This window comes from Schistocerca cancellata, chromosome 1 (assembly GCF_023864275.1).
Source record: "Schistocerca cancellata isolate TAMUIC-IGC-003103 chromosome 1, iqSchCanc2.1, whole genome shotgun sequence".
In the NCBI taxonomy this organism is placed as follows: Eukaryota; Metazoa; Arthropoda; class Insecta; order Orthoptera; family Acrididae; genus Schistocerca; species Schistocerca cancellata.
Window position 1 is genome coordinate 478,379,311 of NC_064626.1, and position 14,624 is coordinate 478,393,934.

A 14,624-nucleotide genomic window follows, 5' to 3' on the forward strand; every position below is an offset into this window, starting at 1 on the left:
ATGCCTAACGCAGACTCAGATCGACAGCTGGGGGGTGTTTGGCAACCAAATGGTCATCAGCAACGATAAATTCCCAACACTGGGGCAGCACTCATCGGAACAGTAAAGACAACCAACTTGGATTGTAACAATGGCGCCACGACTGGCAAAAGCTTTGCCCATTGTCTGACATTTTCTAAGCCTGCGAGCGTTCACAAATCCAAATACACTTATAATCACGAAAAAAAGTATCTTTCTACGCGACTTGACTAACGACGACAATTATGTAATATGTATAAAGAAAAAGCGTATTTTGCCGTAACTGCGGAGCCGCCTCTCGATACGTCCGCTCCCTTCTGACCCCAGCTGCGTTCTCCTGGAACAGTGGAGCGTCCTCCTCCCTGCTGCCCCACCAAGACGACAATGACATCGTGCTAGCATTTTTCATAATTGTAGACGTTTTTGACATTACAATACCTTCCGTCGATAGCTCCACATGAGGTCCTTACAGAATGATATCTGCCAGAATTTTACCCCTCTTATTACAGTCCGTAACTTTATCAAGACCTATTTTGCCCCTGACATTTTATGTTAATATTGACTGATCCACATGCTAGAAAAGAAGGGGTAACCGCTGCTGCATACTACACAGTACGTTTGTTTAGGACTCTTTTCGTATCTATCCGTCAGTCTTCGAACCTTCTAGAAGCTGTGGCTTCGCCCACGCCCCAATGACTTGCATTTCTCGGTCAACATCGCCCCAATCCGCGACCCTGGCGGAGCCCGTCTGTTTCGGTCACTCATGAATTACGATCAGTCATCTTGAATTAAAACTCGTGATCCGTTACTCGTATCAAGTTGCGGGTTTCATCTCCTTTATTCTGATAAAATGCTCTTTACAGGTAAATATGCTTATACTAGCTCCATTCTTCTTTAATTACTCTAATTTACCCAAACAGGGGCGAGGAGTACTGGGAGTGTGGACAGAGGACGCAGATACCACTCCCACACCTCAACTAGAAGGCCGGCCGTTGTGGCCGAACGGTTCTAAGCGCTTCGGTCCGGAACCGCGCTGCTGAGACGGTCGAAGGTTCGAATCCTGCCTGGGGCATGGATGTGTGTAATGTCCTTAGGTTAGTTAGGTTTAAGTAGTTTTATGTTTAGGGGACTGATGACCTCAGATGTTAAGTCCCATAGTGCTCAGAGCCATCTGACCCATCAACTAGAAGTGAGAACTTTGGTCTCTTCACAATCTGTACATACGTTGTTGGTTTTTCTCTGTATTTGTTGCTTTTAGGTGCTCTTCATGTGCGAGAATTAGCGGTGCATGAAAACGAGTTCTCGATCCATAGAAGAGCCAGATATATTCGTCGCAGTGTTTATGAAATGACAGGATCGGTTGTGGCACCATTCCAGACGTTGACACCATCTGCGACAGCATGACATAACTACCGACCTATCAGAAGCCGTCTTTGGGCTGTATTAGGCCACCATAGCAGTAGGTTTTACAGTCAGTTGCTTTTGACGAAGACGATGATGGAAAGATTTAATCCTGAACTGACAAGGCGAGAAGTCTGAGAATGTTTTATGCAACTACTACACTTCGTCTGGTTTGTGAATAGTTACCACTTACACAGTTATCAAATTAGTCTCCTGAAACCATGCAAAGTGAACTGGAAAATTTGAAACCAATTTGTCAGGACTTGTGCACATTATTCAATTTTTTGGGCATTGCAGTATAGCAGTTTTATAGCCCCACATGCAAATCGACTGAATCGGTAAGTGATGAAGTTCAAACATACTTAAGCGACAGACTGCTGTTATCCATCAACCTGCGGTTTTACTTACACATTGAGAAAATTGTTCAGTTTACAACGCCTGTCCCATTGTAGTATCCCACTAAGGCGGCTCTTCAGTTGTCATTAAAAGGTTGAGTGCAATCTTTTCTACTTCAATCAGCAAGAAAAATCTTTTACTGTACCAGGAAACAAACTTCGGCATCCCAGTTAAGTGTGCTAACTACTCAACTGAGTCAAGTACCCCATTTAGAAATTTCCGTAATCCTTTGATTTGTTTCAGCTTTCGTTAATACAGGACTTTTTTATCTTCATATTTGTCGCACACATGAGCCATACATGTTGTCACGACAGTGTATCTTCCGAGCCTCAACGATGCAGATAATTGTACCCTATGTAAAACCACAATGGAAGAGTATGTAAAGGCAACAGTTATGAAATCTAAATGGAATTTTTATATTTTATGAAGTTACCAAGACTGTTAATAGTTATAGTTCATTACTGATAACATGATGTAATAGCTTTAAAAGTTTATTTTTTTGTTTATTCTTTGGTAGCAAAGATGTGATGATTCTGGGATAACTGCTAAGTAAAGTCAATAAAAGAGTCTTAAGCAGGCCAAATGGCGTGTGTTCTTGGCGATTTAAAATCACTGTCGCAAATATTACGTAACAGCAGTTATATAATAAAAAATATCACCCTGGCAGTGGGTGCTAGCAAGACCCGCGTGGCAGGTACAGTTTCAAACATTAGAATGAGGGCAGATTTTTAATGTGCGTTCTAGTGGAAGTAACTTGTCTTGCATATCATTAATGTCGAACGGAGAGTAAACGTTACTTTCGTGAGTGCACTGCGACTTCTAATCGAAGCAGCTGGAGCTTAGTGCGACCGCTGTAACGAATGTACATTCATGAAATTGGAGGACAATGGGCCTCGTCAATGCATCAGGGTATTAACAGATTTGTCTGTGGTTTGTTTACGAGGGTAACCACTCCCCAGGAGTATTATTTTCGTAGTACTTTCGTACTCAGAACTCGCAGGCTGGTGTGCAACATACTTTGGGCTGACCTGTGGGCACGTCAGGTAAGTCTGACAGGTGTGGAAGGTGTAATTGGACTTCAGATTTGCAAAATCACATAGGCAGATCTCCTAAGCACTTGATCCACCCAGCCTTGTTAGACAACAGCGTCCTGATGCAGACAATCTACAGCTTGTATGTTGTGGCCAGAGTCTGGTCCTTCATTATTTTCTCTTGTAGGATACCGATGTGTGTTATGTTATTTGACCTGACTAAGGTAACAAGTCAAATTTACGTATAATACGATAGGGAAGACCGACTAGGTTACTGAATTGTGCCTTTCAAGTTATGAAAAACAAGAAATTTAACGGTAGCTCGAAAAAATGGTTTCTAAGCATCTCATTTTATAGCATATCAATTCTTTAACAGCTGTAATATTACCTATGAGGAAAGATATCCTATCTGAAAAGAGGCAGAATTTAATCATGCACTATTTTAAAATAATTTATGAAACTTTTGAAGAAGTTAGAGCTGTTAATATGTATGGAACACTTGAAAAGATCGATCACAGATTATTTGCATCTATTTCAACACCATAAAGTCTGTTACGTCAAACAGTGGTCGTCATAATACAAGACTGCGTTTTAAGATGGCTGCACAATTGGATTTTTCAAACCAGGATCAATAAAATTTATCAGGAATTATGCTGAATGGATAAAAGTAAGAAAAAGAGTGTCAGTGAACAATCAACCACCATCACGGCAATCTACGATCAAGCTTTACATCTTTGGCACAAAATAAACTAAGAAGTGGCTTGCTGTTTGCTGTACGTTGACAATAACAGCTTAGGAATATTTAAGATACCCACTTTATTTTTAATGGCGGTACCAATGGGGAAAAGAGAGAGAAGAGAAAAATGAGAATCGTTTTAAAATTTGTGTCATTGTTACCGATCTTCAAATCGGCGACACACAGTATGTGGGTTTCTTTATTCTTTCAATCAAGAAATGACGTTTGTGGGTGGTGATTATCTTAGCTACCCGAAAATAAGAATGTCGAGGTTCACCAAGAAGACTCTACACAATAATATTGTTTCAATATTGAGAATACATTTTTGAAAGCAATTCACGCGTGGAGAGGCTTACCTTTTTCGTTTCTACCCCATCCAGCCAAAACAAGATTCTTCCCGACGAATGTTGCTTGCCTCATCGCAGGCGTGATCGGCAAGCATATTGTTCTAATGAAAGCTGGAATTTAAAGAAACGGGTCTCTTATAAAATCGATTATAACAAGATTGAGAATAAATTATTAGCAAATATGACATCCTTAATGTATACAACATTTCTAAAATTTATCAATACAGCTTAGTAAACAGGAAAAGGTGTTAGGACTTAACATGACTGCCAATTTTTACAAATTAAAAAATAAAAAGAAAGATGGAAACGAAAGCTACTGAGGCCCAGTAGATTATCGACGTCATAATCATTGTTCCAACCGTAAACAAACAAAATTAAAAGCATAGCCAGCCTTGCACACACAAAATTGGCCACAATGAACAGTTTTGTAACTTCCTTCGCGCAAATAACCTTCAGGTATAGTTATGCCTCAATTCATCTGCTCTCATCTTTAATGGTGTAATAAAGGAAGAGAACTTTTTAAAATCCTTTACTCAGGTTGACTGATTTAGACTGGTAATGAATTGCGAAGAAAGAATTTTACGGCGTTACTGCATACTTTTTATTCATTTGAATATATGTAACCATAGAAACTATATAAATGCACAAGGGCTGGACAATAATAGGGGAACACCACGAGAAATGCATGCTTGAACACAGGAGCAGATGCTGACCAAGCCTGCTGTTGCTTTGTTCTATTTGACCATGACGGAGATGTACACATCTGGATCTGTGCAATTTTCTCAATAAGCTGCAAGTGTCAGCCATCGTCAGAATAGTGTTGTGTGTAGTTCTGAGTGCATTAGGTTTCACCCGAGCGAATTAGAACGTGACATATTACTGCTTCTCGTACGGTGAGTGCTTCCATTACAAAGAGAGCGGAGATGTTTTGAGTTTGAAACTGACGATTTACACCGCATACAGGGAGAGCTTAACAACATCATCCGCTAAGTTACAACTCGGACGAAAGTGTGCGCCGAGTGATCGTGATGGACGGCCGTTGGAGATGTTTGTGACGAAAAATAAGAGTGCGAGAACTGAAAAAGTCTCTGCAGAACTTAATGCTGCGCTCACGAATCATATCAACATCAAAAATACACGAAGAGAGTTGCATAAGCGGGAAATTGCAGGTCGAGCTGCCATTCAAAAACTGCGAATGATCTATGCAAATGCCGTTAACAGGAAACCGTGGTGCCAAATCCATAGAACCTGGACTATGGAAGAACGTCATTTGGTCGGACGAGTCTTGTTGCACATCGTTTCCAGCTTCTGGCTCAGTTTACACCCCAAGAGTGAAACATGCTGGGGTTTCGATGATGATTTGGGCAGCCATACCATGGCCCAACGGGCACTGTGAAGGTTCACACTGCCAAGGATTATGTGGCCGTTTTGGGTGATCGGTTTAATGCTATGTTATAATGTTTGTTTCCCAACAGAGATGATGTTTTCCAGGACTACAGGACGCCTGTTCGAACAGCTCGCTTCAGCCAGAATTTTTTGTGAGCACAAGGATGAAAGTCTTATCCCTCCTGGTCACCACAGTCATCAGATCTCAATACTATTCAGCCTTTATGGTCTGCTTTGGAGAGAAGATTGCATCATCGCTGTCCACCTCCATGCAGCTTGCTAGTTTTGCAGGAAGATGATATGAGGTTCTCTTAAAAACCATACAGGACCTGTAATTACCCATTCAGAGACAACTGGAAGCTCTTTTTAAAACCAACAGTCTTCCTACCCTGTTTTGTCATGATAATGTGTTTTTGGTGTTTTCTTATTTTTCTTCACCCTCTGTATTTGTTCCGCAGATATAGGTGACACTTGCATTATTTTTTAGTATGTTCTGACACTGCAAAAGTAAAATTGTATTGATACAATTGCATGTTCTGCACATTTTGGGGTCTGGCCAATACTGTTCCCAGTGACTCATCGTCAATAGTGTGATAACACAATAGAAATACATTGTTTTGGTTATTATTGCAAACATTGAGTGGTTTGAGACGTATGTGTATATGGCCGGTCGATTGAGTAATTTGGCACGATAGTCATTTCAGGGTTTATCTGTTTTTGCAGAAACTACTGGCAATGGGCGTGGCGCAGCTTTTATCTCTGACATACTGTACTCGTGTGATACGAAACGTTGTATTCTTCTGCTCGGCAGTACAGCTACATAATTGTGGTAAAGAGCAGCAGAGAGTGGCACACTCACGAGAGTTGGGGACGTTGCGGTCGAGTCTGAGCAGCGCAATGTCGTTGGAGGCGTTTCTGGAGGACAGCGGCTCGTAGTGCGGGTGCGGGATGGCCTCCTCGATGCCGTAGTCCTCGGCGGGCGGCGCGCAGAAGTCGCCGTCGCAGTCCACGTCTGTGCGCTGGTCCCAGTCGCCCAGCCGTACGCTCAGTCTGGCACGCAGAAGAAAACATCAGTCGCTGCCATCATTCAAAGCGAAACACTAGATACGAACGTCCTCCGTTTCGTTATCTTACTGCTAGATATCAAATTCGCTTGCTGTTAATGGTGACGCCTGTATACTATTTCTCAAAATAAACTTATTATCTTTGAGTTCTTTTCGATGTTCTCTTGTTTCTTACCGATAGCGTTTTGGTTAAAAAATTATTAGTCATGGGGTCTGCTTTGCTCGTATGGCAAGTGCTACATAACCTACGAATTTCTTAGCAATGCCACGTAATACCTCTGTGATTACTTTGGTCATAGGAACGTAGATACTCAAATCTACATGACCATAGTGGTTTCCGTTCCCTACGCTATATTTAAACAAATTTCTGTTAGGGAAATATGTACTACAATGCTTTTGTTTACTAAGTTAAATGACAGAAAAAACATCTCTTTACAAACGGACAAAAACAATATGCTAGTAGTAATGTGTGTGTAAATGTTGCAACACAGCGATTGCAGAATTCTTTAAAACATGTCTAAAGTTTTGGCCTTACTTATATGTTAAACCGTTAGTGACGTCGCTGAAAAATATCTTTGTGTATTCTCATGAAGTTGTTTTAAGAGTATCTTTGTAGCTACCTCCGTCATTGGTGGTGCACGAAGTTACTTTTTTTAATGATTTACTTACTAACTTTGATGTATAATACTCACAAATTTCAGATTTATGAATCAGCAACTTTTTTAAGTGTTACAAGATGATATTAAGGAATCACCTCATCAGGACATGAATGGTAATAAATGAGATTACAATATATTATTAAACATGTCTTCTAAGTAGCTTTTCCCGACTGTGTTTTTTGGACCATGTAACATGCAACTTTTGTCTGTATGATGCCTCGGCTATCAAACAAAATTACACAGATGGATTGCATACTGTTACTAGGCACACGCCCAGGGCTAGCCCAAGACTGGCATCTTAATATCGACTGAAACAGCTCTAGGTCTAATACTGGTAGAACTACATGTGGACCGGCCAGACTTGTCCTGACAGACTGTGATGGAGGCTTCAAGAGCCATCACCAACAGATGAAACGTCATTAAGGTTCCAAGAAAAAACTCACAGGCAGTGGGGAAATTTTTGCAGGTCATTGACGTTATGGGTATTTAATAAGACACAAGCACAATTTTTTTAATAATTATTAATTCAGTAAACTTACAATATTTACACCCAGGGTACATAAGTGTGTATTTTGGCATGGATTGGCATTTCAAGCGTTTCCAACTGACCACACTTTTCTGAAACCCTCAGCTCACAGTCTTCACTATCACAGGCACTTACAAAGTTGTTGAACATGACAAGAGCATTCGAAAAATGCAAAATAGTGGGCTACCACTGAGAGATTTTTGCATGTATAGCTTTATTCTCACTAGCATTACATAGAAGTTTTTACATTAATGTGAAGAGGGTTTCATCGCGCTTGTGGAGAAGTATGGCCGCTCCCTGCCAGTAAATTAACTTGTTGATCTTGAATCCGACTGGTTAGCGACTATTGCTGGATTTGTGTCGCCATTTATACAAAATCGATAAACGGTCAGCTATTTCACCTGGAACTGTCTTGATTGTACTTACCTCAGGTCCAACCCTCCCACTAGAAGAATACCCATCGTTTGAAGCAGTCAGAGAATCCATATGGTGCTTATCTGATGCGCTACCATAAAGCAGATCATCCATATGATGACTAGTCAACCAACTATCGCATACGAGGCACCATAAACTAGCCGTACGTCATCATGTCTAACAGTGCAAGCCCTGTAGAAGATGGAAAATTGCACTCACTCTCTCTCTCTCTCTCTCTCTCTCTCTCTCTCTCTCTCTCTTTCTCTCTCTACCTACGTACTTCCGATAACGACACGCTGCTGGGAGTCAGTATGGAGAGCAGTACTCACAGCTTGTAGGAGCCGAGCTTCCTGCCGTCGACGCAGTGCGAGACGGTCAGCACGTAGCGTCTGGTGATGAGCGAGCCGCCACACCGGATAACCAGGTCACTGTCACCTGCAAACGTTAGACCTCGCAGTTCTAACCCAGCAAAACATCTAAAAATGATTTCATTTAGAGTTTTACATGTTCCTTATTACTACTTTATCTTCTGAGTTGCCACATTGTTAGGAGTACATTGTTTTTGTTTCAGTAATGTTTCTTTAGTTGATCAATTATAGCTAGTACCATACAGATTACAAATACACTGCTTGGGATAATCGGATAGAACAGCATGGCTTTATTCTTCTTTCCATAAGCACAATTCATCCAAACTGAAATACCATAGTAACAAACAATACTGGATTGAGATTACATCTCACTCATTCTCTCTTTAAAATTAGTGGGTAGAATTTGGTTGCAGTCTTAAGTGGAAAGCATACCACAAGTAACTATATTTACAATATAATAACATTGTTCTGCCCGAGACTGAATAATGCTTATTGGGACACAATTGGTCGTTCTCATCTATGGAACCATAGACGCCTGCAGGTTTTCATATCAGTAGGGCAAAACATTTTCGTCATTCATATGTTTAGAAATTTTGTGGAAATTGTTGTCTGCTCATCATGACAGGTAACATGCCCTTGACATACCATTGTACCATCAGACATGCCTCAATCACTATCAGCCATGAGGTGCATTCATACCCGACTGCTCTTAATATATGATGTCAGGAATAAAGCTGCTATGCCTCTCCAGAAGTTGGAAGAATGAGACCTCTCCGCAGTCACCGCCATATATGCCAAAGAGTCATCCAGGGTAATGCAGAAATGCGATTCATCGATGAAAACAGTGCGATGCTTTTCATCAGCAGTCCATGCTTCTAGATCACATCATCACTCCAAATGCAGCCTTTTCTATTGTGTTGCTAATGGCAGCCTACGAATGGGACAGTAACTACTTAGTCCCTCTGTTATTCTTATTACTATCCGTCAATGATATGCACGTGTAAGAAGTTACATAGACATCTCACCACGTCTTTTGGATGCTACTTTTTTTGGTCAGGGAAAGTAACTGTTTTTCCACCATAAAAGTTTCCGTACTTATTTCGTTCCCCACGTTTTACTCGTTTGAACAACTATCAACGTTTCAACATCGATTTTAAAATCGATTTATGTGGAAAGTGATCTCTCGATTATGTCTCATAAATGTTGAGCAGGACACATACAACATGTATCATAATGTTCAACATACATTGAGGTGACAAAAGTCATGGGAAGCCTCCTAATATCGTGTCAGATCTCCTTTTGCCCAGTGTAGTGCAGAAACTCTGTGTGGAATGGACAAATCGTTTGAAGCCCCTGTAGATATAATGAGCCATGCTGTGAAGGGCCTCCTCGTTCCTTGCCTTGTCAGTCCGCTTAATTTTCAACATTCGTCAGTAGCACCATATTTGAAATGCTACAACCCTCTTCTGCTCTGGTTTTCCCCACAGTCCATGTTTCACTATCATACAACGCTAGTAGCAGGACAACAGGGGCACCAGTGCATTACGTTAGTGCAGGTTGCCTACATAAGGGGCAGGTATGCACTTAAGGGGGAACCTATTGTTCCCCTTTGATTGACAGGTCATTAACCTATTGTTCTCCTTTGATTAACGGGTCATTAACCTGTTATTCTGCAAAGTGGATCCTCTTAGAACAACAATAGGTGAAGGACCTGTCAGTCAAAGGACAAAAAAAAATGGTTCAAATGGCTCTGAGCACTATGGGACTCAACTGCTGAGGTCATAAATCCCCTAGAACTTAGAACTACTTAAACCTGACTAACCTAAGGACGTCACACACATCCATGCCCAAAGCAGGATTCGAACCTGCGTAGTGGTCGCGCGGCTCCAGACTGTAGCGCCTAGAACAGCTCGGCCACTCCGGCTGGTGTCAAAGGACAACAATAGGTTAATCACTTGTCAATCAAAGGAGAACAATAAGTTTGCCCCTGAGTGCATACCTTCCCCTGATGTAGGCACTAACAAAACGCACTGGTGCACCTGTTGTCCTACTGCTAATGCTGTGCTCAAAACTTCCATTCTCGAAAATTTCTTCCTAAGGCCTATGTTTGATGCTTGTAGGCTCCTCTTGGCCAAGAGTGCCCTTTTTGCCGGTGCTAGCCTGCTTTTGATGTCCTCCTTGCTCCGTTCATCATTGGTTATTTTGCAGCCTAGCTTTCAGAATTCGTTAACTTCATCTCCTTCATTTCCATCAGTCCTGATGTGTTCTCATTCCTGTTACTTCTCATTACTTTTGTATTTCTTCAATTTACTCTCAATCCATATTCTGTACTCATTATACCGTTAATTCCATTCATCCCATCATGTATTTCTTCTTGACTTTCACTGTGGATACCAAATTCATCAGAAACTCGTATCATTGATATCCTTTCACCTTGAATTTTAAGTCCACTCCTGAATCTTTTTATTTCCATTGTTGCGTTTTCAGGCTACAGATTGAACAGTAGGGTTCGAAAGACTACATCCCTGTCTTACACCCTTTTTAATCTCAGCACTTCATTCTTGGTTGTCCACTCTTATTACTCCTTCTTGGCTTTTGTACGTACTGTTTACTACCCGTCTTGCCCTATAGCTTACCCCTATTTTTCTCAGGAGTCATATTCGTATCTCTGTAGTGGACAGGACCGTGTTTACTGAGTGTGGATATGGTGGAATAATTACAAGTCGTGTAAAGTCTGTCAGCATTTAAATTATCAATTTTCTGAATATAGTAAATTAAAACATTTGAAAAAAATTAACGCCATCCCATGACTTTGGTCACTTCTGTGTGAAATGAGCAAGGAGATAATCATTTTGTGGTCGAAACTCTACCATTGGACACATAAGGAAATGTGGTTCTGCTTTGAGAAAATAGTTGTTCTTGTTAAACATTGAAACAGTTCCACGCCAATGTCCTGTATAAGCACGAAAACGAGAGATCTACAGAAAAATGACATACTGGAAGGCAATAATGGTAACTGTGCAGCAGATACCAAACAGACGTGTGAACACCAGTATGTAATAATAAAGTAATAAATAAAACCCACTGAATTTGGGGAAACTTCTTCGCAATATGTATGGGTAGTGAAACAACAAAAATTGTTCGCTCAAGCTAGAATTACATCTCCTTCTTACCAGTGAACTAGGATGTTGGAACTGAAAGAATAAAAACGATAATTAATTCAAAATCTCATTATTTGAAGATGTACGAATACTGTTGTATAACCACCTTAGAGCTATTACACTATATGACGGCATGTAGAGAGTCTCCTAAGTGAGAGAACGTGTGTTGTCGGACAATACGTGCTTCTAGTTAGAAAATCTTTCAACATTTGCTGAAACAACTGGAATGTACACTTCGATTTTTCTTTTAGTTTCCAAAATGAGTCAAAAAATTCGACACACAAATATCGATATTTCACAAACTGACATTACGTTTGGCACAACATAGATATTTTTGTTTAAGTATCCATACACAGAACAAGTTAAAAACATTGTCGTGACTATGAAATTAAGCAGATATACGTCAATATATTTTAAACAAATAAGGATTCATTGTTGAGCAACGTAGTTGTGTTTTCCCTAGAGGCAATGCATTGTTCGTTCTTCCCAACATTAAAAGATGGACTGTTTTGTTATAAATAGATGTTAAACACAAACATTTAAAAAACTGCATAAACCTTAAAAATACTTTCATCCTTTACGATTAATATAGTACAGTATCTATATGACGATAGTGCCAAATTAAATTTACATCTCAATACAGCCAGAATATTCGGGATTTTAGTACTTGTGAATAATGTGCAGCTTATAAGAAAAGAAATGATTGTCGGAAGGACAGACTCAATATACAGGAAAGTCAAAACAGCCTTAGATGGCATTAAAAACAAGGGTGGTAACATTGAGAATGCAACGGGAATTCCACTGTTAAATGCAGAGGAGAGAGCGGATAGGTGTAAAGAATACACTGAAAGCCTGTATGAGGGGAAAGATTTGTCTGATGTGATAGAACAAGAAATAAGAGTCGATTTAGAAGAGATGGGGGATCCAGTATTAGAATCAGAATTTAAAAGAGCTTTGAAGAACTTAAGTTCATATAAGGCAGAAAGGATGGATAACATTCCATCAGAATTTCTAAAATCATTGGGGAAATGGCACCAAAACGACTATTCATGTTGGTGTGTAGAATGTATGAGTCCAGCGACATACCATCTGAGTGCGAGAATTATCGCACAATCTACTTAAGAGATCACGGTGCAGTTGATAATGCAAGCAAGGGTAAAGAAAAATAAACACATCTTCATAGGATTTGTCGACCTGGGAAAAGCGTTTGACAATGTAAAATAGCGCAAGATATTTGAAATTTTGAGAAAAATAATGATAAGCTATAGGGCAAGACAGGTAGTATACAATATGTACAAGAGCCAATATGTACAAGTGCCGAGATTAAAAAGGGTTTAAAACAGGGAAGCAGTCTTTAAGCCCTACTATTCAATCTGTATGTTGAAAACGCAAAGATGGAAATAAAATATTCAAGAGTGGAATTAAAATTCAAGGTGAAAGGATATCAATGATATGATTCGCTGATGGAATTGCTATCCGCAGTGAAAGTGAAGGAGAAATACATGATGGGCTGAATAGAATTAATGGTATAATGAGTACAGAATATGGATTGAGGGTAAACTGAAGAAAGACAAAAGTAATGAGAAGTAGTAGAAATGAGAACACAAGAAACTTAACATCAGGACTGATGGAAATGAAGCAGATGAAGTTAACGAATTCTGAAAGCTAGGCTGAAAAATGACGAACAGAGCAAGGAGGGCATCAAAGGGAGAGTAGCACTGGCAAAAAGGGCACTGTTGGCCTTAATTAGAGGAAGAAATTTCTGAGAATGCACGTTTGGAGTACAGCATTATATGTTAATGAAACATGGACTGTGGGAAAACTGGGACAGAAGAAAATCGAAGCATTTGAGATGTGGTGCTACAGATGAATATCGAAAATTATGTGGACTGATATGGTAATGAATGAGGAAGTTCTACATAGAATTGGAGAGGACAGGAATATGTGGAAAACACTGATAAGGCGAGGTGACAGAGTGATAGGACATCTGTTGAGACATGAGGCAATGATTTTGTAAAGTGGCAGAATAAATGAAGGTCAGATTTGCACCTTATATGAGAGCTTTATACATCACAACGGGAAGGTGAATGTAATAAGTCACTTAATTCTGCGGTAATGAGAAAATTTTCCTATCAGTATTTAAAGCAAAACAGGGATAACACTCAATCGACGATAATGAACACACTGTTCCTATATAATGCATGTCTATGAGCAGAAGGTGCAACAAGCAGCAAGAGGCGTTTTAGTTTGGAATTTCAGAGGAGTGAGCAGAGGCAAGGCCGCGCTACAAGGGGTACCACAGAAACCACTTAAAGGGGAGTTCCAGGCGGAAAGTCAATGACCGACCAGGTGACTCAGATGGGAAGAACGAGGATGATGACCCTCTGAGGGAGGACAGGAAAGAAAGCGTTTAGAAAACTGTTTCGGAATTCCAAAGGGATATGAACAAGACCAGTGTCACATTTTCGATCATGTGTCCAGTGAGTGCTACACACATGAGAGTCAATGTATCCATTTAGGCGTCTGGAACGAGCACAAAACGTCCAACTGTGGGAAACGCGCTAGGAAAGAGAAAAGAGCCAAAGTTTCGATGCAATTTAATGGAAGGGACTTTGCGATTGGTAGAGAGAGTTTCCACAATATAAGAGGAATGCTCCTATTGGTCGAAAAAAAGCCGTGACATGAAGACTGAAAGAACCGAGATGGGGAGACAGTTCAGCTATGAGAAAGACAAGACGGAAATTTCAGGAGACTCTTCTCTGAACTGGCATCAAGTGCAAAACGGAGCGCTTAATGCTCTGTACGATGCAGAGGAGTAACTTGTGTGAACACTGCGTTCACGGCGGCTTAGCTACAGCTAGAAATTAGCTGTAGCTTCGTTTAGCTTCAACTGTGGAGAAACAAACCAGTCATTTAGTTAATTGTTCTTGCAAGAACTTAGAGGGCATTATAATATGCACACTGCTCCAACCATGCACGTGTATATCGCCACATTCTAACACTAGGGATGAGTACAAATTCTCTCGCCTGCAGGAAAATTCAGCAAAGGTGTAACTAGTTTTATAGGAATTTCAGTGGAAGAGAGCGGCCTAGCAGACGACAGCTCATTGCAGCTTA

At 40.4% G+C, this 14,624-nt stretch overlaps 1 protein-coding gene across 1 annotated transcript in view; it reads right to left on the reverse strand.

Annotated features, from left to right (window-relative positions):
* The window catches only part of LOC126184198 (CLIP domain-containing serine protease HP8-like), a 79,440-nt gene that overhangs the window by 15,585 nt on the left and 49,231 nt on the right, over positions 1-14,624 (reverse strand). Inside the window, exons 4-6 of the mRNA XM_049926601.1 lie at positions 8,308-8,413; positions 6,175-6,365; positions 3,939-4,040 (exon numbers count right to left, since the gene is read on the reverse strand). Of these exons, the coding sequence (XP_049782558.1) occupies positions 3,939-4,040; positions 6,175-6,365; positions 8,308-8,413 (399 nt within the window). The remainder of the gene's footprint in view (positions 1-3,938; positions 4,041-6,174; positions 6,366-8,307; positions 8,414-14,624) is intronic.